Raw genomic sequence first — 23,564 nt, forward strand, 5'->3', positions numbered from 1 at the left:
TATTTTGGGAGAAAGTTATATGGATTTGATTTTTCAATGCTAAAAAGGATAATTAATTTTAAATAAACTCTTTCATTCATCGTTTTCTTCTCTAGATGCCTACATTTTGAAAAGCGCAATCTTTTTAGATTCGATATGAGAATCATACTTTATTCTTTTTTCAAACTAACTTCGCTTTATTAGGATGCAAATAAATGAAAAGTCTCTTTATTTTTGTAACAACGCTTATTTTAAGTTTTTAAAGCGAAATTCCATTTTCTTTTATGAGTCAAAAATTTAAATGCTGAATCGATGGTTCATTATTTATTTATTTTTGATTCAACTGTGTCCAGACATTAATGAAATGTTTATCATAGGACTGTAAAGTGCAATTCTAAAATAATTTTATCAGAAATATTTATTTTACAAGCCGTTTTTATACTTTTGATGTTTTTACTTTGAGGGTTTAGGATCTTGAGGATCTGTTTGCATCTGCTATGATAATCTGATTTTTCAAATTTTTCAATGTTTAGTACGCTTTGTTAAGAGGTAAACTATTAAAATATTTGTTTATTTTTGTAAAAATCATGGAATTTATAAATTTTAAACGAAATTTTGTGTTTTTTAACAATGTCTTGGTTCAAAAAGTTAAATGCTGAACCCCTGCCTGAATTTCTTTATTACAATTATTTTAAATACTATACATATGACAATTCTAGTATAATTTAACATAATGTAGAATGGTAAATAAATATTGATACTTGAGGGGTACCCATCTCCCAAAGAGCGATGCTGCCCTCCCATACTCCAATACTCGAAAAACACTCAAGAATGATATTCTCAACAGAAAAGAGGGAAAACACTTAACATTAAGTGCCAATGGCACAGTTTGGGCCATCTCAAATGTTAAAAATTTCATTTTTACAAAAACAAATTTTTTTTTTTTTTTTTTTGCAAAATTTGATTTTTCACAAAAATAATTGATTTTTCACAAAAAACAGACCCTGTGAAAAATCCTGGACAGACCCTTGATTGTAGTTTTAATTGGAATAGTATTAATTTATACAATCAACAGTTAATGCTTCTGATTTAACATGCCTCCATTTTTAAAATTTTGTGCAACCTTGGACCCCCCCCCCTCCCCCTTAACAAAATCGTAGCTATGTGCCTGCTGCCTCTTGTCCTGCTTTGTGTGCAAAAATTTAACCCATTAACATCATACATTTTGATATATTTCAACAACTGAATCATGTCCTTTCTGACTCTGCTTTGCTCAGGCTATACATGTTAAGCCTTTTAAATCTGGTATCATAATCTAAGCCTGAAAGTCTTACTAGTCTGGTAGCCTGTCTGTGAACCCTTTCCAATAAAGAAACATCTTTCTTGAGATAAAGAGACCATAAACTGAACAGCATACTCCAAATAAAGTCTTACCAAACTTCTATATAAAGCAGATGAACCTTCTTAGATTTGTTTGAAATAGATCTATTGATAAACCCAAGCATTCTGTTGACTTTATTACTAGTAATGCTGCACTGTTGACTAAGCTTGAAATATTGTTTATTTAGACACCCAGATCAAGAACATTTTCTGCCTGACTAATGACCAAACCCAGTAAATAATAACTTATATGTTTTTTTCCATGACCTAAGTGTAGCACTTGACAAAAAAATAAAAGCAACTAGTAAACAAATAATGTAATTTAGTGAAATTGAACCCTTAACAAAAATCGCGATCGCAAAAGTGAAACCTTTTTGTGCAAAATAATAAAAAACGGGCAGTTTTGAGCATAAGAATTTCCATTACATTTCATTTCCTCCTTTTTGTAAAGTTTCTATTCAAAAATAGCAGCAAAATGTGCACGATTTTTTTCAGAAAATAGGTGCTCAACTTGTACGAGCGTGGGTTTTTGATTTCTCCCCCGATTTTCCTCTTAAAAGTAGGGGGTCGACTTGTACGCAAGACTGACTTACATGCAAGTATAAATGGTATATTCAAATTTTATGCATGTTCTGGCCTGTAAAATTCATCTTAGTATGAGGTGGGTCACTCATGTCAAAAACTGTTGGGCACCACGGTTGTGTTTTTAATGATGGATGTTCAAACTTTTTTATTTTCTTTGAGTATTTGTTCTAATTTTTATTATATATTCCATATTCATATTCATTTATTTATTGATTTTCAATATGAACCATGCCATTTGTAAAAAGAGAAATTTGAGACATTGCTTTAACATCATCCTGTTTTCAGAACATTCATTTAGGCTTTTCAAAACCTTTTCTAGGTGATTACTATTGTTAGAATTAAAATGGATGGTTCACCTGATAGCTCTGAAGCTCCTCCCGCGAAACGCCTTCGTTTTGACGATGATGTACTCCATTCTGACAGTTCCAACTCTAAAGCTGAAATAAATCTTTCTCAAACGAATTCAGATGATTTAATGAAAAACCATTTTCCAAACAACTGCAATGAAGATGATGATTACGATGAAGATTCCCCTGCTGAAGATCAAGAACCAAATACTTCTTGTTCTATCATGCTGCCAGCTCCTCCAAATAACGTCAGCATTGATGAACAGCATTCTTCACCACCTCCTGCTGATGTCGATAGTGATGACACAAATCACCCACCTGATTCACAACCAACCAAGACGAAAGAACAAATGGAAGAAGAAGAAAGAGAAAGAATGCAAGTCCTTGTTTCTAATTTCTCAGAAGACCAGTTGAATAGGTATGAAATGTATCGAAGGTCTGCTTTTCCAAAAGCTGCTATCAAAAGATTGATGCAGTCTATAACTGGTAGCTCTGTATCCCAAAATGTGGTCATTGCTGTATCAGGTATTGCAAAAGTGTTTGTGGGAGAAGTGGTCGAGGAAGCCTTGGATGTTTCTGAAGGGAATGGTGATATTGGACCCTTGCAACCAAAACATTTAAGAGAAGCTGTTAGACGCTTGCGTTTAAAAAATACGATACCTTGTAGCCGTCCCAAACCAAATATGTTTTTCCACTGATTATAATTTTTAGTCCATTTATGCAATTCAAAAAATATTAATGAGTTCAAAGTTAGTACTTATAAAACAAAATCATTTGAATTAATCTGTCACTTTAATCACTTTCTGTCAATCATCATGAATTATGCATCCAAACTGACAAAATTTAAATCAAAAGTTATTGTCTGTTAAATTCAATATGAATTTATATGTTGAAGTGTATTTAAATTTCTAAAAAATTAAATTTCATGTTGATGATCAAAGTATGTAAAAAACTACATTTGTTTTTAATTGTGTATTGAAAACTACAATTATAAGTGTCAACATAACTGCAGTTTGTTGATAGTTTTAATTTTTTCTTTCCTTTTGGGTAATTTTTTTTTCTTTTGTTGACACACCAAACAGCTTTTTATGTGCTGATAGTTTTTTTTTCATTATTATTTTGCAGTGATCTTTCCAAAAAAAAATCAAATTTGAAATATATATTTTGAGAATGTGATTATTTAGAGAGTAAACTGCTATTTTTTGATTGACTATTTTTTTACTACACATTCATTTTTTGTATTTTTAAGAAAAATATGCTTAAAAACTAAAAGTTTCTATTTGTGGCAATTTAGTTAACTATGTTATTGTCCTACCGTCATAAGAAAAGCCCCCGCCGAAATGTCTTGGCCTGTCTGTTGCTATAACAACGAGGCATGTCTCATTTTCCCAAGGGAAGCTTAATGTTGGAAAAACCCGAACAACAGCACAAAGGCCAGAGGAGGAGTGGTGAAACTGCACTCTCCTTGCAGAAAATTAAGGAAGTCCATTTCTATGGCAGTAGACGGGCCCGGACTTAAACGGCACCGCGGGAGCTTTTCTCGTGAAAGACAGGCAGTATATTAATGGAATTGTAAATAAATATTTTTATTCAGACTATGTATGACAGTTGAGGGATGTTTAGCTTTGCTTGTAGTACTATAATAGTTAGCTAAAATTAATTTATGGATTTTAATTTATGGAAAATGAAGCTATGGTAGCTTTTTTTTTCATGTACTGAAAAAGAGCTTTTTATGTAGCTAAAAAATGTATGTCTTTGTTAAAAAAGCAATATACATGAATTGCATATTAGATCAATTGGCAAAATAAAAATGGATTCTACATTTTTTTAAAATACTTTTTTGTCAAATCTATATTTAGGCGTGCATAGTTATGCAATGCATTAAGGGGGGAATGCGTTCAAATGTTGCTGTCTAAAAACTTTACTTTAATGAACTCAAGAATGGGAGAACAAATAAAAATACCAGGATTCTAAAGCATTGGGAATAATTTTATTGTTAGCAATGCAATGCAAACAATATTTCAGAAGAGCATATATATATGTGCTCAAAACAGGTAATACCTCAGCCTAGCAAGGCATATATGTATACCCCCTTGACAATTAAGGGGTTCAAATATTCATTCATACTTAAGAGATTAATGTTTAAATTGTTCAAAAGAAATTTCTAGTTCTTTAATTTTTTATGGATCATGTTTGTCCTAAACAGTTTTGATACCATCAAGCGGCTGATTCAATAAAGCGGCTAATTCAACAAAGCGGCTAATTGAATAAAGTGGCCAATTGATTAAAGCGGCTAATTCAATTTTCTGTTTCTGACAATTTGATTCAGTAAAGAGATTGATTCAATTAACCACCCTCTACTGTATCAGTAACTGCTATATAAAACGAAAAGAAATAGGTTTTCACACAAAATTTTTGAATCTCCCGTGAGCAGGAGTCTTGCTTGCCGAGACTAGTTTTATGGAGGGGATCTGAGAAATTAGGCTCTAATCTCACCCTGAATTTTATCCCTACATACATGTGTATAAAAAAAAATTACTAAATGAGTTTCTCAATCATGATTATTTTTGATAAAATTTAAAAATTCATTAGTCTTGATAACATTAATGTGTGTTATATTATATACAATTTTATTGTGTAACCAGGGGGCCCACCTCCTAAGAGCAAGGGGGCACCCCCCTAAATATTGCCAAGACCCCCAAATGAGAAAAATATCCGTCAAAACACCCCCCTAAAAATTTCAGTGGCGCAATCTGCACCATGACCCCCCCCCCCCAGGTGGACACCTCTGGTGTTGCAAATCAATAGAAAAATTGACTTTTTTGTTATCTACAAATTATTGGCCAAAAATGTTATTGATATTAATTATATTTTTCATATTTTATGCATCTAATTTCAGTACTTTTTTCTTCAGACAAATGGCAAAAATGAGAAAAAGGCAGAAAGCTCAAAGCCGTGAACATGCTTGTATGACAGATGTTGTTGGAGAACTTCTGTTTAAAATCCTCTAAATGTAAGTCGATCATAGTCATATGTTGCGTAATTTTTGACTACTAACTTATTGCATTATAAATTAAATAGCTTTTTGCCTGTGTAAGTTTCTGCCATTTTCTGACTTTTAAACCTGTCAGGAGTATGAAACTGCCAAAGGAATACCATAAAAGACTCTTTAAGACACATCAAAGTTTCAATTTAAGTGTTTAATATTGCAAAATATGTATTGAAATGTGCTATACCATTATGCTGTCAATATGACTAGTTTTTGTTTTTCTGTGCAAAAAGAAATGAAAAGCCTGAAAGTGTAAAGGCTTAGTAAAGTGCAACAGTTCATCTTGAAATAAATTGTTTTGTTTTCAGATCCTCAACGAAATTCTAACCCCTAGAAATAAACCTTTCACAAAAATTCATATTTAAATAGGCCTCTCACAAAATTCTCAATTTCTTAAATGGACTTGAAACAAAATAAGTGTTCTATATTTGTTTGTTAAGATTTTTTCGTTTATATGTTTTAAAGAGTTTTCTTACATATTTTTCTATTTCAAAGTCTCTTGTTTAATACAAATATCGATTTGCTTAGAAATTAAAGGTTTCATTATTAAAAAAACTTTTTTGTATATCTTTTTAATAAAGTTATTTATTTTGCAAAACCTTGGCTTTAGTGTATGATAAAGGTCATTGCCGCAAAATCGCAGTTTTCTTAAAATTTCAAGTTGTTAACCCATAAATAAAAGGCAGGCAAGAATACCTAGAAACCTGAATGGACACCTATTACTCGAAGGTGGAGTATCCAACTAAGAAAAGTACACTTACAGTACTTGAGAGTGCAAGCAAAATCAGCAAATATTTGGCTGATGTAACTTGATCCATCCGTAAAATTAACATGGAGGTAATAATTCACAAGACCATAGCAACACTTGATTATATAGTGTGTTCCAGTTTAATCTGCAAGACCTCTGTTTTCGCAACCGTTAGTCCTAGATACATACTTCCAATTGCAAAAATGTTCGAAATCAGATGCAGAGTTAAGATATTGAAAGTTTGAATAGAAAATAAAAATCAGTCAAAAAATACAAAATTTAACATTTTGAATGGGCCATAGGTCCCCCAACTTATATTCAGGGAAATAATCTCCACTGAAAAATATAACACAAAAAACTTGACATTTGTGCAAGCAAAACTCAAGGAGATATTCGAGTTCAAAGTTTTAAACAATCCTACAGAAGATGAGATGGGAACTTATCGCCCTTTCAGAAAAATTACAGGTTGTTACCGTAAAAACGAAGTATTTATATTTTTCATTGTTATTCAAAAATAAGTTGAAATGTTATGCCATGATACGCAAAAGCACAATACAAAACTTCGAACAATTTGGAGTCACTCTATGCACACATATAATTTTAAACCCTTGTTAACCGCCGAAAAGGTGTTATTGACGGCAAGCATAAAGTGGTGTATGTTACAAACTGCTGCATTTCATATCTTGGTGAATATTGGTTGTACTAATGTCAATCTAGATTTTCTAAATATAAGTTGGGGACCTAGGTCCTCATAAATAGTTAATTTTTTTTTTTTTTTACTCATTTTTATTTTTGGTTCAAACTTTCAACACCTTAACTCTGCATCCGATTTATTTTTGCAATTGGAAGTATCCAGCTAGGACTAAAGGTTGTGAAAATAGAGGTTTTGCAGATTGAACCGGAATACTTTTTATGTTACATATAAGACAGTAGATTCAATCTTTAAAATTACAATACCCGTTTATAATATCTCTCTGACATTATTAGGGACAAATATAAGCAGCTTGATCTGACTCAGCATTTTGGCAAGTAACAAAAAAAACCGAAACCCTGAGCATTGCGTTCTGAGACTAGACACAAAGTTTAAAATCTTTCAGGTTAGGGTAAGGGAGAAAAAAAAGCAATAACTTTCTTTCATTTTCTGGAATTTAAATCCAACTTACTGCATTTACAAACGCAATTGTTTCACAATGGCAATTAACTTTGACGGAATGTTATTAACTGAAGGACAATTTACCTTATGCTTTATGCAAGTTATTGATGACTGCAAAATATTATCATTATCAAGAAATTTTTCATGGTATCTGATATTTTAGCGAGGAGATTTCACTGCATTTGCTTTGTTTTTTAAGTAATTAAATTTGTAAAATGTATTTAATTTTTGAAGCATCAAAATCAATATAAATGTCATCTGTCAATGTTATCAGTCTAATAATTGTAATCAGGTTTTTTTTTTCTTTTTGTAAATAAATCATATCATATTATAACAGTAATGTATGTTTCTTTTCTCAGCATTTCTTATTTAATTTGCAAAATATTTATTTTATTTGCATTTGTTCACAAAATACTATTTTCATAGGTAACCATCTGGGATTTATAATAAACAATGCATGATAAAAGGGTTAATGTGTAGACCTACATCTGTATACCTGCCAAATCTACTGTTTTAATGGGAGTTTCCCAATTTTTGGCTGTCTCCCGATTTCTTGCTTAACACTAGAAAGACGGAAGCGGTCATTTTGACCGCAAACGTTTTTCAAATGCGTGTATTTGCTGCATTTAATTTTCAAACTCTTTTTCCTTCATTGACTTTTCGTAACTATTTATTAAGATTTTACAACACTAAATTTTTTTTCTGTAGGATTATTATTATAGTCGCTATAAATGTTTATACCTAGAAAGACTGACTACGGTCATTTTGACCGCTATGTGAACCTTTCTTTATTGCATGCGCTTTCTTCTTTTTTCTCTTATCAGTTGTGTGTACTATGGACTATTGTTAGTTGTCAGGGTGAGTAATGTTCTTTTGAACTTGAGTAGTACCTGCTGGTCAGGTTTAATTCTTTGAACTGTTAGGAAAATACGAAACACCTGCTGGATGCATGTTTTCAGATTTCTGCTATTTGCACAGGAGGCTAAGTTGAGAAAGGTAAATTTGAAAAGCATGTGACTGGACATGTGAAATTACTTTGGATCTAAAAAGAAGTAAATATAAACAGGTAAATTCTGAAAATGTTTGCTGGAATTCTTTTGTGCACCAAAGCATGTGCTTTGCTTGAAGCATTGACGTTTATTTTCTTCGATGATAATGAAGTGCTCAGTCACATAATTATCTTCATGATACTCGAGAAGAACCGTTGACAAGCAAAACTTTTAGGAACATTAATTCCTGAAACTGTTGCAGATTTATCTAAAACAGATTATGATTCGAATGAACAGTCTGACTTATCTGAAGAGAAATATATTCCTAGCGATGATAATAGTTTGCTTTCATGAGATTATTGCGAATATTTTTCGGAGCCTAGATTTGCAGAAAAGGATTGTTCTTCTGAGTTAGAATCAGAAGAAACCTTGCTAATAAAAACTGATGCTCAAAATATAAAAAACAGTAAAAGAAAAAGGGAAAAGGGTCCGACGTCGAAAAAAAAGGGTAAAATTTCAAAAACAGAACTCTTATTTCTCCAATTTCCTCAGAGCCACCTCCACTGATCAAATTTGATACTTATAAATAAGTATATACCTCAGGAAAAAGATTAAAATAGTGTGAAATTAAAGTATGCGGTAATATTGTTCTGATTGCCAAAAAAAAAAAAAAAAAAACTGTTAATGCCTAATATACAGGTGACGTGATAACATAAGTATTTCGAAATACTGTAAAAGATAGTAATGTACGGTATCTTGCGATAGTTAGATATTTTTTAAACCAAACACATTGATGCTTGATTATAGTACTTGTTAGTTATTACATGCTAAAAAAATTTCCTCTTTTTTGTACAAATTTGCTCTCTCTCAATACCAATTGCGTTAAGCATGTGTATTTCACTTGATCGAACTCTGATATGTTGAAACAAATCTTTTCTATGGTTAAAAATCCCGAAAAGAGGAAATTTCCAATCTTTTAAGTATGGCGGTCAAAGTGACCGCTGCTAGTCTTTCTAGGTATACGAAAAACGCCGTCTTTCTAGTGTTAAGGGGTCTTAATAGTGTTATCATAATAACGCACGTAGAAAGAGAGCTCGATTTTTAAAAATCTACTTCCTAAGAAAAACAATTCAGTAATTTGATTTTTTTATGATTGTAACTGAAAATATCAGTAAACAATTTAGTATACTTAGATTAGTTTTAAATAAAAAATTATTGTCTTTGAAATAGAAAACTCTGAATGCCTTTTTTCGAAATCATAAAAACTGATCTTCACTCCATGTATTATGCTGAGCATAGTAATGGGCTAATGTTTACAAAAAAGGTCTTACATTGCACAAATTTATCATAATCAAATACTATACACCTTTTCTTAAAAAATATCTAACTTTTTAAAATTTTTTGAACTTATAAAACCTAAAATTTCTTTAAAAAACTGAGAATTGAAGGTAAAAATTGTCATAAAATATTTTTTTTTTCACATATTTTAAGCCAAAGTGCTGTATAAGTTTTAAAATAAGTTACAAAAAACATTCACAAAAAATTTCAAAGCAATAGAACAGCAAGTTTTTGAAATGTAATGTGTGAAACTCCAAATTTTGTGTTTTGAGAAAAATGCGTTGAAAGTGAGCGTGGCTGTATCCTGTCAAACGCAAATATCGGAAGTAAGCAAATATATTTTATTTAATATCTCGGGAAGTTTTTCTCGTATCCATAAAAATTTGGTACTAATTTGTTCAAAATAAATGGCAGTACAACCTTTTATTTATTTATTTATTTTTTTTCCAAAAATTGATTTTTTTTAAAAGTTTAGCACTATTTAGACCCCATAAGTTTGTGGTTTGTTTGTGGTGATAACATTTATTTACAATTAACATTTTACAACTGTTAAATCTTTAAATTTATTTTCAAAACAAAAACATTTTTGTGATTAGTTATACTAAAAATATCTCGCTTCATTTAAGGTTTCGAACTGTGAAAAGGTGTACATAATTAGAACAAACTACCGTATTACCCTGCATTTACTGGCATTCTGCAAAATGTGAGGGTCACCAGATTTTCCATATACCGTTTCCTGATTCTTCCCGGCATGCCGGAAAAAACAAGGTTAAAAAAATCATAAAGAAGGTTTTAATGTTAATTTTGCTTCTGATTGAGCTAAAAATTTAGTATCGTTTCTTCAATTCAAATTACAATTACAAATGGTTAATAAGCCAGAAGAAGCCACTACAAGTCACAGAACTTTACTTGATGCAGTCTTTGCAAGGTTTTTAGATAACATACAATGCAAAAAATTTTTTGATTATTATAGCTACCATAAGCCAATTGTTACTTTCATAGGATTAAATAATGATAATAATTTAATCCTATGAAAGTTATCACTTCTGCTAAGCGTCCTGTGATGCACATTTTTTTTTATTTGGAGAGGAAAAAGAGAGTTACAATAGCCATAAACATTATTCTAAATAACAAGATGTGCAAAGCTCAAAATCTTGTGCATGTGTCGCAAAAAAAGGAAACTTTCCACCCCCCCCCCAACACATTGTGCAGCAAAAAAAAACTCTCAAATGCTTTTGCTATTCCGGCTGATTCTTCTGCAAATTGACCCCCTGAATTCGAATATGATGTCCGTTTCTCCCCTACACTTTCCTTTGGGCGAGAAAGGAGCATTATATTAAGTGCTAACATTATTTTGGAGGGCTCAAAGAAAGGCTCCGTGTTCAAAATCATGAACACTGATAACAAAAAAGGAGACTTAAGGGGGGGGATATCCACCCCCCAACAAATACAGGCAATTCGCTATAGCTTGAAGTCTGATAACTCGAATATTACTATAACTCGAAGTTTTTATCAAGTCCCGACCCCTTTGTATTTAATTCCATGCTATTTATTCTCAATATCTCAAAGTTAACTTCCTATAACTCGAAGTTTTTTCAAAGATGAATTTATTTCGAAAGAACAAAAAAAAAAAAAAAAAGGAAGAAAGAAACAAGTGACTATGACAGAAAAATTAATTCACCTTCACTTGCATTTCATGCAGAATATAAAACAAGAAGAGCACCTGTTGAGTCAATGTGCGATAATGGAGTTACACGTGCAGAAATGAGTTAGCTTGTTTTCTTTTGTTGTACTGTACTGTTTACATTTTGACATATTGCTGGACTAAGAATTTCCTTTTAAGCTGTCAAGTTGTCAAGTCAACTGACGATACCTTTATTCAAAGGCTGACTTAAGTTAAGATGCGTACCCCTTCATTCTTTAGTTCAATCATTTGCTGATAAGTTCCTGAGAGACAGAGTGAGTTTTCTTTACTATTAAAGATATCTAAGCAAGTGCTGTGTCAATAATATTAAAAGAAAAAAAAAGAAACTTCTAAAGCGGTGGAATCCATAAATCCGAATTTGAAACGAATGAAGATGTGCACTTTTTCTGAAGTAGAATCAACTCTATTCAAGTGGTTCCAGCAGTATCGAAATCAAAACCTTGCTTTTGATTTTTTTTCTCTCAATATTTTTGATTAAACTGTGCATTTTGTGCAAAACTTTTAAGTTTTGTAATTTGTCTGTTATATGTATATATTAATTAAAATATTCGATGGTTTTTAACATTAAAATGTCGAAAACCAAAACTAGTGGTAAGTCGAACTTCCAATAAGTCGAAGTTTTTTGTCGGACCCTTTAGATTTGAGTTATCGCAAATTGACTGTATTTCAAAAATCAGCAAAAACTTTTTTTATAGGGTCTGGTGGGGTAAAGTGGTCATAAAATTGTAGGTTTTCAACTTAAGTGGATAATAAAAACAATAAATTCTTTAAACACTTCAACTTTATTTGCTATTATTTTACATTGCATTATTAAAGAACACGGTACGTTGCATTTCAGGGGAAAAATATTGAATTTAAGTAGTTTTATAACACTTTCATTTCCCTTTGTATTTATGACCACTTTACCCCATGGGATGGGGGAAAGTGGTCATAGCATGGGGTAAAGTGGTCATAGTTTAAAAAAACTGCAAAATCGTTACAAATAACCCTAATTTTTGTTATATTTCAGTTATTTTTATAGATACAAGTATATGTACGAGTATATACGGGTATACACGAGTCTACTATACGTGTCGTGTAGACAAGTAAACATGTTCATATATGAATAGATACATGTATACATCAGATGCATGCACATGCCTACTCAAGTATATACATGTATTCACGTATATACTCACGCATGTATACGTGATTACCTATAGGAGTGTATACGTGTCTACACGAGTATATACGTATCACGTGTATATGCGAGTAAAGCGTAGAAAAGAACATCATATGCGTGTTTTACGCTTGTATCTCGAGTAGATGCATGCATATCTGAGTATATGTGTGTACAGTCGACGTATATACGCATACATAAGTGTACATATATACTTATACGAGTATACACGAGTTAATTCGTGGATATATCCAGTGCGTGTTTGTACGTGTCTACTTACGTAAATATATATGAAAGAATGAGTATTATTCGTATGTTTACGTGTTAACACGATTATATACCTGTTAGACGTATATACGTGCATTTACGTGCATACATCAGTACATGTATCCACGTGTATATCCGCTAATATACATGTATGCTTACAGAATGAATCCAAGATTTTTTGCAAAATCTAAGTAGTGTGAAAGGGGAGGATAAGAAGCAAAGAATCATAAGGAACTTTTAGTCGCTGACGCGCTACATGCACATAAGGTCAGAAACTGACGTTAGCAAAACAAGTCACAAATTTGTTACACAAAGATAATTTTACCTGACATTTTAGTTTTTAAGACATATTTAGAGCAGTTGTTAAAAGTTACGGCCTGTAGTAGTTCTAATACACGCATCGCAACGAATATGCAGCGACTGATGAAAGTTTTTCAAAAGTCTCGTAATTGCAACAGAGTGATTGCGATGCATGTATTACAGCTGCCGGCCGCAAATTTCATCAATAACTTTAAAATTTTCTTAAAAACTAAAATGTTGTGTAAAATTGTCTTTGTGCAATAAATTTGTGACATGTTTTGCATCCATCAGTTTCTGGCTTTGCGTCCGTGTAGCGCGTCAGCCTTGAGTTTGATTCTGGATGTTTCTTATGATTCTTGCTTCTAATCCTCCCGTCTAACACCTTTTAATAATTTGACCAAGAGTTTAGACTCACCCTGTATACATGTATATCATATACTTGTATGCAAGTGTCTACTCGAGTACGTACGCGTATATACGTGTCTCCCTGAGTATATAATTGTGCGTATATATACGAGCATATAAGCGGGAATATACGTGTATAGTCGAATGTATATCTGTATAGATAAAAAATACTTGCAGGTACCCAAATACGTGTTTATTGGTGCATTTATGTGAATACGTATATATACGTGCCTACACGAGTATATGCGTATACATACGCATATACTCGTATATTTAAACCTGTTTATTGTAAAAACAATACATATTAAGTGAAATTAATATTTAATTTATATCTGCCTTATACTTAAAGATTTAGTGACTTTAGAAGAACAATATTCGTTAAGCTTAATATTATGACCACTTTACCCCATCTTACTTAAATTGTTCTAACAAATTATTCAAAATAGATTCAGCTGACTGCTAATGAGTAAGAGTTCTTGAGACATGTAGGAAGCTTTCTGTGCAGTCAATCTGTTCATAATTCTAACAAACAAAATTTCCCAAGGAAGTTAAAAAAGGTGTTTAGATTTTAAGAATTTTAATATTTACACAAAATATTTTTTTTTTACCAAATAAAATTTTGCCAGTTGTAAAATTTTGTATTAAAAATATAGTTTATAAATGCACTACCCTGAAATAAAATTTTCACATTTATTCAAACATTAATTTCCAAGCTATAGCCATTTATTTGAATTATGACCACTTTACCCCATTGACCACTTTTCCCCACCAGACCCTACAGCTTTTTTTTTTTTTTTCAAAAAGATGTTTTTAACATTTTTTTCTGACAATATAGGACTTACTTGTTTCTATTATTCCCATGTCCACAGAGGCGTAGGAACTTTGTAGAAGTAGGGGGAGCTGGGACACATTATGAGAAGTGTCTGGTATGTAAGGGGCAGAAGCAGTGGCCCCTTAAAATAATTGGTGGGGATGGGACTTTTTTTTTCTACATATGAAATTAGCTTCGAAGCTTCCATCTCTTTTTTATCTTGTATCAATTGTTTGTGGAGAGAATGAGGTGATAAAACTTCTGGTTTTGAAAGAAGGTCAGTCAATATTCAATGATGAGCACGTAGAAATAGATGAGTTTCGGGGATCCTCCCCCGGAAATTTTTTTAGAATTCTTGTTCTAAAAACGAATTTTTAGGCGATCTTTGGTAATGTTGAGGGGAGAAAAGTTTTGAATAACTTCCCTGAAAATTTTTCGAAATTAATGTCTTAAAAACGCGATTGTATACCATATTTGTATACCATACGATTCGAAGGATTGTCCTCGATCGATTTTTCGAATCGATTTACATCTCCCGCCCAATATTTCGATTTTGAAGTCTTGAACGTAATTGTAGACAACCTTCAATAATGTCAGAGGAAAAGACTGTACTAGGGCTCTACTTTCGAAACTTTTAAACTTGAAGTCCTACTAGAGAGCGTTTTTCAATGGTGTTATCAGAAAAGGTTCAGAGGTTCTTTCTGGTTAATTTTTTCAAAATTGTAATCGCTAAAACACACGACTGTGGATCATATTTGTTGGCGTTAGGGGCCCAGCAATTTTTTTTTTAAATTGAAATCTCAAAAACGGAACATTACATAATCTCCCATGTTGTTGGATGGCAAGATATAAAGGGACTCTCTTTCGGTAATTTTCAGGGAATCGGAGCCTTGAAAACAAAATTTGAGGTGCTCTGTAATAATTTTGGAGGAAAGGGGAGGCTTCGACAGCGTAGCATTTAGAAGAATTTCTTATTTTCTGAGAACTAGAAAAAGGCGAATAGATAAAACAGGAGGGCGGAGAAACAGAACGTTGGAAATGTGTTAAAATGAAGTGTTCGTTATATATTATATTGTTCAGATAAGTTTTTGTAAAAGTCTTTGATAGAAACTATAAAATATTAATATAATAATATTGTTGGGTTTTTTTTTCTGCAATAGTAGATGAAAAGTAACAATTTTGTCATGAAAATATATCTGTAAGTGACGAAAAAACCGTAATTTAGAAAGCAAAAAAACAAGAATAATTGTAACTTCGTAAAGTATAATCTGAGGAGTCAGATAACTTAAAATGAGATAAGTTTTTGGAAAGTTGAAATTATTTGAACAAGTACAAACAACCTTAGCAATCTTTTTTAGTTATGTCTGGAGCACCCATGCTATTCATATTTAAATGCCAAACTGACTCATCACCCCCAGCTTGCTAGACACTTAATCTTTTGTTCCAGAATTAAAAAGAAATTTGCCCAAAAATCAAAAATAGGATGTTTTTTCTAATTTGTGTGGTCTTAAAAATGTATTCTAGATTATCTTTGTTAATGCTATAGGGTGGAAAAGTGGCCTGGGAGCGTTTTCCTCGGCATTTTTCGAAATTGAAACTTGAAAAATTTTATATTTTTTCTCTAATTACGTTAAGGAGGTTGGTGTTTTAGGGTTCTTCCTGGAAATTTTTCAAAATTGTTGTTCTGAAAACGCAGTTTTAGACATTATTCGGAGATGTTAATTAGAGGAGAAATCCGGGGCCCCCCTTCCAGAAATTGGTCGAAAATGAACAATCTAAGAAACGCAGCTGTGTGCCATCTTTGATATCGTTATGAAGACAGGAAATTTTTCCGAATTGGAGCTACAAAAACAATTTTATTTGACTTTTAATGATGTTAGGGGTGAGTTTTCGGGTGCTTTACCACAGTAATTATTTGAAAGGTAAGACCTTAAACGAAATTTAAGATTATTTTAAATTATATTGGTGGAGGTGGAGGGGCTGAAGCTCATTAATAAAATTTTCGAAACTTGGATTAAAATTCTGCTGAAAAACAAAAACCCATTAAAACGATTATTTGAACTCCCACCCTTTCCCTCATTAGCACGCTGCTTTAACCAACCAAGCCAATGTGTCTTCGCTCTCAGGTACTATTCATTTCCAAAATTATTTGAGTGGTTTGGTTTTTCCATAATGAAATTTTCAATTTCTAGCCTTATATTTTTATCTGTTTGAAATACAAGCGTTTGCGGCCTCCGTCAATAAAAAAAAAAAAAAAAAAAAACATTTTGAATTTTTTGGTAGTTCAATTTATCTTAGCTTTTACACTTTCTTTTGTTTTAGATGTAATGTGTCCAGAACATCGCGATAAAATTTTCGTTTAATTTCGCCTTTTGTATTTAAACACTTAGAACTAGCACACTAGCAGTGGTGTGACTAGTCATGACATTTTTAAATCTCGTCTTACTCTGTTTCAACTTTTTCTCTAATTAAAATGTATTTTGGTGGCACATATATTTTTCTCTACTTAATCACTATTTTCATGATGATATTTTTACATAAAAAAAAGAAAAAGAAAAAGAAAAAAAGAAATTTAAAAAATGCTGGCAGCCCCTATGAAGTTATGTTTATTTACGTATTCATTTTTTACTTGACTGACGCTTGTCATAGATTTGTACTAAACACTGAATACTTTCTTTTCTTTAAAAAATGTTCGAAATGTTCGTTTCAGCGTTCCTCAGAGGTAAATCATGCATAACCTTGCTTGGATGTTCCTAAATAATATTCAGAGATTGCATTTGCTTTCAAATTTTGCAGAAAAAACTCTTTTCGACACTTTTATTCTATTTGTTAACTTATCATTTCTATTACATGTTCTTAAAATCGTAAAGGTTTCCTTTCTGCTTTTTTTTTTTTTTTTTTCATTACTAATATGAAATTGGTGACGATTTCAGAAAAACTGGGCGGGGTAGCAAAACCTTTCTTGGTGATGGCTCTGGTGTCCCCCCCCCCTCTCCCCCCAAAAAAAATGTTTGGTTATGCTACGCCTCTGACTGGTACTGATTTTCGCAGGCCGCCGAGTAGGGTCCACTTTCCCGCATTTCGGCAATCAAGAGTGTTTAAACAATGAAAAAAAAGGTGAAGGTGAATTCAAGTGCACTGACCACTCCGTCTGCTCGCTGCTTTTGTTGCTCATTGGGTAGAAATTCCGAAATTCCCTAAAAAGGCAGATCACATTTTTGAAATCAGGTTTGAGGTAATTAATGTACGGCAAAAAGCAGCAGTGCAAGAATTTTCCGGGGGAGCTAAGCCAGTCTGAAATATTCCAGGGGAAGCTCAAGCTCCCTCAGTTTCCCCCGTTCCGACGCCTATGCATGTCCAAAAATATTTTCGCGATGTAAAAGAAAAAAATAAATAAAAAAAAAACAACTCTTGTGAGTGTTGCACCTTACACACGAGTCACACCGAATTATCGATGATTTACGAATAAGACCCAATACTGGATGATTCTTATATAAAATGTTCCCTTGTTTCGTTTTTGCTGCTTTTTTCTAAATATTTGGGTGGTGGATATCCTCCCCCCCCAAATAATCTGGTACGTATAGAGGAAAACGGAGGACATATTCGGTTTCAGGGGGTAATTTTTCATAAGATTCAGCCGACGAAATGTCAGAAGCATTTGGAAGGGTTTTTTTTTGCGGCAGTGTATGTTCTCCTTGCCTAGATTAAAATTCTACTCTAAAATTATTTTATTCATTAAAAGTTTTTTTTTGTTTTTCATTATTCATAAAAATGCAATTGTTTCTGTATCTATGTTGAGAACTTGATTCTTTTCATTTTTGTTTATTACTAAGCTTTCTTAAAGGGCTATTAAATAAAATTTATGTTAATTTTCATGAAAAACTTTGATTTGGACATAATTATACAAATTCTGTAATAATTTTTGGTGTGAGTTTTCAAATGCTATACAGCTGAATATTGTGTCAGCGATTTTATTCAGGTTACACACGTATCCGATCGTGGGAGAAAAATTTGAAATAAAAATCAGAACTGATAAAAGTAATCAGTAAGTTTTTGAAAAAGTCAGAAAAAAAAGTTGTTTGTAGAACTTGCTACTTCATCATAACAATGATAATTCTGAATAAATATTTATTTACTTCAAAGATAAACAACTATCTGAATTTTTAGGGGGGGGGGATTAAGGGTTATATTTTCTTTTAGAGGGTATTGGTTGCACGCTCTTGTGGGAGGCAACCATCATGTTGCAGCTAAAACAGGTATTGATATTTTTTAAGGCTTTCTACATTGACCCCTAAAATGAGAACAGTTATTTTTTTTTATTGCTACTAAATACAGGGATCCTACACATTTTAATTTTTGTTCCAGTATTTTTTCTTAATTGTTCCTATTTTTAATGTTTTTGTTATTCTACTTTTTCAGGCAATTTTTTTTTTTTGGAAGTGGGCCATTTTCTTACTTTTTTACATGCTTTACACTTTCCTCAGTACTTTTTATCAGTACCCTATAATTATCTTGCAGATAGCCAAAATTGATAAGAATACACACTTAACACACACATAAGCACATGAGAGAGAAAGCTCAAAAGTTGACGTCTTGTGTCAGCTTAGCCCCTGTTTAATATCTTGTTTTCATTGTGTGTTTGCTATTGAGTCATCATTCATCAAACAGAACAGAAAAATTGAAGCAATAAGAATGATTGATTGAAAAGGTAAAACAATGTTTTTTACATGTGAAATTTACAGGTAACTTATTTTTTTTTTCTTAACTAATTTACCATAAGACATGAAAATATTTTTGCTGTACATAGTGACATATTTTTAAATAACAATATGCAAGCGAATTAAAGTAAGGTAACTGTAATTATGCTAAATCAACAATTAATTTTAATTGTATTGATTCAAAACCATTCCATTGCTAAATACTTAGCTGTTAAATTACTGTATCTATGACATTTGTTGTGTATTAGAACTAAATGGAGACCTAGAAATCCGAAATTTTGTACCTGTTTTTGTGTGATATTTTAAAATCTTAATTTAAATTCGTTGCCCCCCCCCCCTCTTTACTCTAAAGATCCAAAACGTATTCCATCAGAGATTTTTTCATTTGAGAGTAAATGTATGTAATGAGGTTTTTCTTTTCCGTCAACAGAGCATTTTTTATATATTTAGTGATTGGAGATTTAGTTACCCTTTTATTTTGACCATATCATCCACTCAGAGCTACAGTAAGATATCTTAGTACTATTTCTGGGATTATATATCTTACTGCTTCTCTGAGGGGATGATATTTAAAGTAATCCATTGTTGAGAACTAGAGAAGTCTGTTTCATTTCTTGCAATTTTCTAGCATATACTTATACTTTTCAAAGGTTTTCTCCCCACATGCATACACATATTTTAAGTAGTTTACTTAAGTTTATTTTCGCTAGGAATATTTTTGTGTTTTTATATTATTTTTTAAATAAACTTAGCTTAAACATGTCAGCTATTTAGACATAAATGTTTAATTTTATTGTTTCAGAATAGTTTAGTTTGAAAAAATGTTAAGTTTAAGAGATGTTTAATGATGTTTAAAGAAACAAAAACAAATAATAAATAAATAAAAATAATTTAAAAAATAATACTTCTATATTTTAAATTTTTTTTCATGTTGTCATAGTTTTAAATCATTATTTAAGTTAACATAATATTTTTACCTCTAGAAATTTGATCCGATTGATGAGCTCATACTGTATCTCACTTTTTCGTGTGTTTGTTTGAAATCAACGTTTGCAAATGAATGACATGTGTAAGTTTGTAAAAGTTGAATTTTCTTGCTCACATAAAAATGTTTCGCTTTTGCAATCAGATTTTGTCAAGCATTTGGTTTCATAAATTTTTTCCACTTTTATAATGAACTAATAACATTGAAAATTTGTTTCCCGTTTCATAAGATTAGCTATACTGACACAAAAAAAAAAAAACAATTTTCTTCCTTTAGTGCTTGTTATTATGTTTTAACATTAGAGCTAATGCATTATCAGTTCAGTGACTTTAATATTCCCAGAAAACTAATATATTTTTATGTTAGTAAAAACCGTTTTTTTTTAAATAGATTTTGAATTTTTACTTTTGATTGAAAAACATTCCTACTTTTGTTCCTGTTCTTTACTGAAGTTTTAGTACAAATCTTGTCTGTGAAATCTTATTTTTTTCATTTAATGTTGGGTAAAATTAATTTTTGTTAAACATTTATTGAATTTTTGGAACTACGCTTAATTTAGTGGAATTAAAATAAGCTATTGTTAAAAATTGGGATCGATTTGGCAAGGAAAAAATGTCTATCAGAAACTTCTAGAATGTGGGAATACACAAAAAGTTATGTGTTACTCCTTTCCTTCCTTTACAAAAATTTGGAATCCTTTCCACTTAAGGCATTGGCGCCCATTCTCCCAAGAGCAAGAGCCCATCCACCCTAACAAAAAAAAAAAAAAGAAAAAGAAAATATCGATAAACTTTTTTGGCAGAGTCTATGCGGTGACCCCTCCCAGTTGGGCACTCTCGCTTAAGGCTAAAAGGGAAGTCTGTCTTTCAAATTTGAATTCAGTTCCTGTATAAAGGAAAAATATTCTTTGAGTAATATTTTCTTTGTATATTTCTATAACTGTAATTGATAACTTTGCATTCTGTACTTTCTTCTCTTAAAATTACAGGTTTTTCTGTTTTTTTCCCTTTAGCTAGCTAGTGTATCAAATACTTGGAAGAATATGAATTCAGTTCAGTGGGAAGAAGAGGAGACTGAATGTCCTACTTTATATCAATTTTATACTACTGGAGGGATCAAATATGGTTTAGAAGCAACAGGTGACGAGTTTAAACTAAATAACAAACTCTTTAAAATATTCAGCGGTTCTTTACATTACTTCCGCATACTTCCTGAACGCTGGTCTACAAGCATCAGATTAATGAGGCAATGCAATCTCAATACTGTTTGTACTTATGTACCATGGAATCTTCATGAAGTCTCTCCTGGAAACTATGATTTCAAAGGTTTATTGGATTTAAAATCTTTTATAGAGAAGGTACAGAGAGAGGACATGTTTCTTATCTTGAGGCCTGGTCCGTATATTTGTGCCGAGGTGGATTTAGGCGGCTTACCGAGCTGGCTTTTAAAAGACGACATTAAACTGCGTTCTAATGACAAAAAATTCATCTCTGCTGTTTCATGTTATTTCAAGGAACTGTTACAGATTGTAAGCAAATACCAATTTAGCGTCACAGGAGGACCTATTATTGCAGTTCAAGTGGAAAATGAGTTTGCCTCATATGGAAATACACAGCAGAACATAGATGACCTTCAGTATATGACTTTTCTTAAGGATTTATTAATTGAATCAGGAATTAAAGAGCTATTGTTTACCTGTGATATGCCATCCCTAGGTTTACTTCCAGGGTCTATTGAAGGTACTCTCATGACAGCCAATTTTCAGACCGATGTTGATAAAGAATTAAGTATACTCAAGCAGCATCAACCTGATAAACCTTTGATGGTAACCGAGTTCTGGTCAGGATGGTTCGATCATTGGAACGAAAAGCATGAAGAAATCCCACTAGACACTTATATAAGTTCCTTAAAAGCAATTTTAAAGAATAATGCGTCATTTAATATTTATGTTTTCCAAGGTGGAACTAACTTTGGATTCATAAATGGAGCAAATATAGGATTTCCATTACCAGACAGCCCATATACATGTACTATAACTAGTTATGATTATGGAGCTCCTTTAACTGAAGATGGCAGATGCACTGAAAAGTATTTTGCTACTTTCATGTTATTGAAAGAAATTGAACTTGGTTATAACCGTCCTAAAAGCTTACCATTTTCCGATGTTTCTCATATAAATATGAATGACAACTATTTGAATGTTAATAACATTGCAGTCTCTAAGTTTCTTCCTCTGGACAAGCTATTATCGACTGTAAAAGAGTACAAAAAAGCCAAACCACTTTTGATGGAAATGCTGGATGAAGTCTATGGACAACAATTCGGGTTCATATATTATCAAACTAAACTTAAACAAGAAGGAAGATTGAAATTCACTGCTGGACATGGCACTAGAACTATAGTTCTAGTAAACAAAACTCCCATTGCAGTTGTAATGGGAAGCGACCGTTGTCACGAGACGCAGATAGATTCTTCTTTACTTTGCAAAACTGAAAATACACTTGGTTTATTAGTTGAAAACTTGGGTAGAATTAATTTTACAAATAAAAATGTAATATTAAATAACGAACGAAGGGGAATCGGTGAAAACATAACAATCAATGGCGAGCAACTATTGAAATGGTCTATGTATTCTTTAGATTTTAGCTCAAAATTCATGCATGACATTATGCTTTTAGATTGGAGTGCAATTGAAGACAAAAGTGAGGGCACTATTGCTCTTTATAGGGCTAGCTTAAATTTAGACACCGTAAAAGATACTTTTATCACTTCAAATTCATGGACAAAAGGAATCGTAATAGTAAATAGTTTTAATATTGGTCGTTATTGGAAAGTTGGACCCCAACAAACTTTATTTTTGCCAAAAGAGCTTTTGAAACAAGGTTTGAATGAAATATTGGCTTTTGAATTACACGGTAAAATTGAACATTTTGAATTCAAACACTATCCAGTTCTGAACTCTAATTAACAAATGCCGATTGCATCGCAACAGATTATTTTATTGATACTTCTTTCAGAGCATAATTGTCAAAGTTTTTCTTTTAATGTGAGATTTAATTTTTTAAAAATTAATTAGAAAACTGAACATTGAAAAAAAAGTGATTTTGATAGCTTAAAATAATTTTAAAATCACTAGATGAAGCGAAAAGCTTTAGTGTACTGCTTAGGTCCAATAATTAAGCTGAACTATTCAGGAGTGTGCATACATACATCGAATCACTTTGTTACATGATGAAGTTAGGGTTGTGAAAGACCTCATGTCAAGATCCAGTTTTGTTTTGTCAGTGCAAAATGTTATTAAAATATTGATTCTAATATTTTGTGTTTATTTTTAGTTTTCATACATAAGCTCCCAATGAATGAATTTCATACAACTCCTTTTTCCGGCCTTTCACTTAAAATGCGAGAATAATAACTGAGCTTATAAAGCTTAAGTGTGGAAAATGAGAACAGATTTATTTTAAATATGACTTAAGATTGCACTGTGTTGCAATGCCGTAGTGAAAATATTTTTCACCTTCAAATTTGTTAAATTAATTAAAAGTTCTATATTTGCATACTGTAATAATGTTTAATAAAAATACATATATTTTATTTTCTCAATTAAAGTTGAGACTCAAATTAATACAGCACTATTTAATTAAGC

At 31.8% G+C, this 23,564-nt stretch overlaps 2 protein-coding genes across 2 annotated transcripts; both read left to right on the forward strand.

Annotated features, from left to right (window-relative positions):
* Positions 1-2,269: 2,269 nt before the first annotated feature.
* Positions 2,270-3,287, forward strand: LOC129224558 (transcription initiation factor TFIID subunit 11-like). The gene has a single exon (XM_054859035.1). It carries the CDS (start codon positions 2,288-2,290, stop codon positions 2,987-2,989), a length of 702 nt encoding a protein of 233 aa, XP_054715010.1. The 5' UTR covers positions 2,270-2,287; the 3' UTR covers positions 2,990-3,287.
* A 170-nt stretch (positions 3,288-3,457) lies between these two features.
* On the forward strand, positions 3,458-23,206 carry LOC129223782 (beta-galactosidase-1-like protein 2). The gene is made up of 2 exons (XM_054858143.1): positions 3,458-5,304; positions 20,935-23,206. The coding sequence occupies exons 1-2, from the start codon at positions 5,268-5,270 to the stop codon at positions 22,884-22,886; spliced, it is 1,989 nt and encodes a 662-aa protein (XP_054714118.1). The 5' UTR covers positions 3,458-5,267; the 3' UTR covers positions 22,887-23,206.
* The last annotated feature ends 358 nt before the right edge of the window (positions 23,207-23,564 follow it).

Source organism: Uloborus diversus, chromosome 6 (assembly GCF_026930045.1).
Source record: "Uloborus diversus isolate 005 chromosome 6, Udiv.v.3.1, whole genome shotgun sequence".
Taxonomy (NCBI): domain Eukaryota; kingdom Metazoa; phylum Arthropoda; class Arachnida; order Araneae; family Uloboridae; genus Uloborus; species Uloborus diversus.

What these genes read in the sequence shown, in the direction of transcription:
- LOC129224558 (XM_054859035.1), top strand. Translation starts at nt 2,288, where the DNA reads ATGGATGGTTCACCTGATAGCTCTGAAGCTCCTCCCGCGAAACGCCTT.
- LOC129223782 (XM_054858143.1), top strand. Translation starts at nt 5,268, where the DNA reads ATGTTGTTGGAGAACTTCTGTTTAAAATCCTCTAAAT. An exon ending in CTGTTTAAAATCCTCTAAAT is followed by an intron (nt 5,305 to 20,934) that starts GTAAGTCGATCA and finishes CCCTTTAGCTAG; the next exon opens with CTAGTGTATCAAATACTTGG.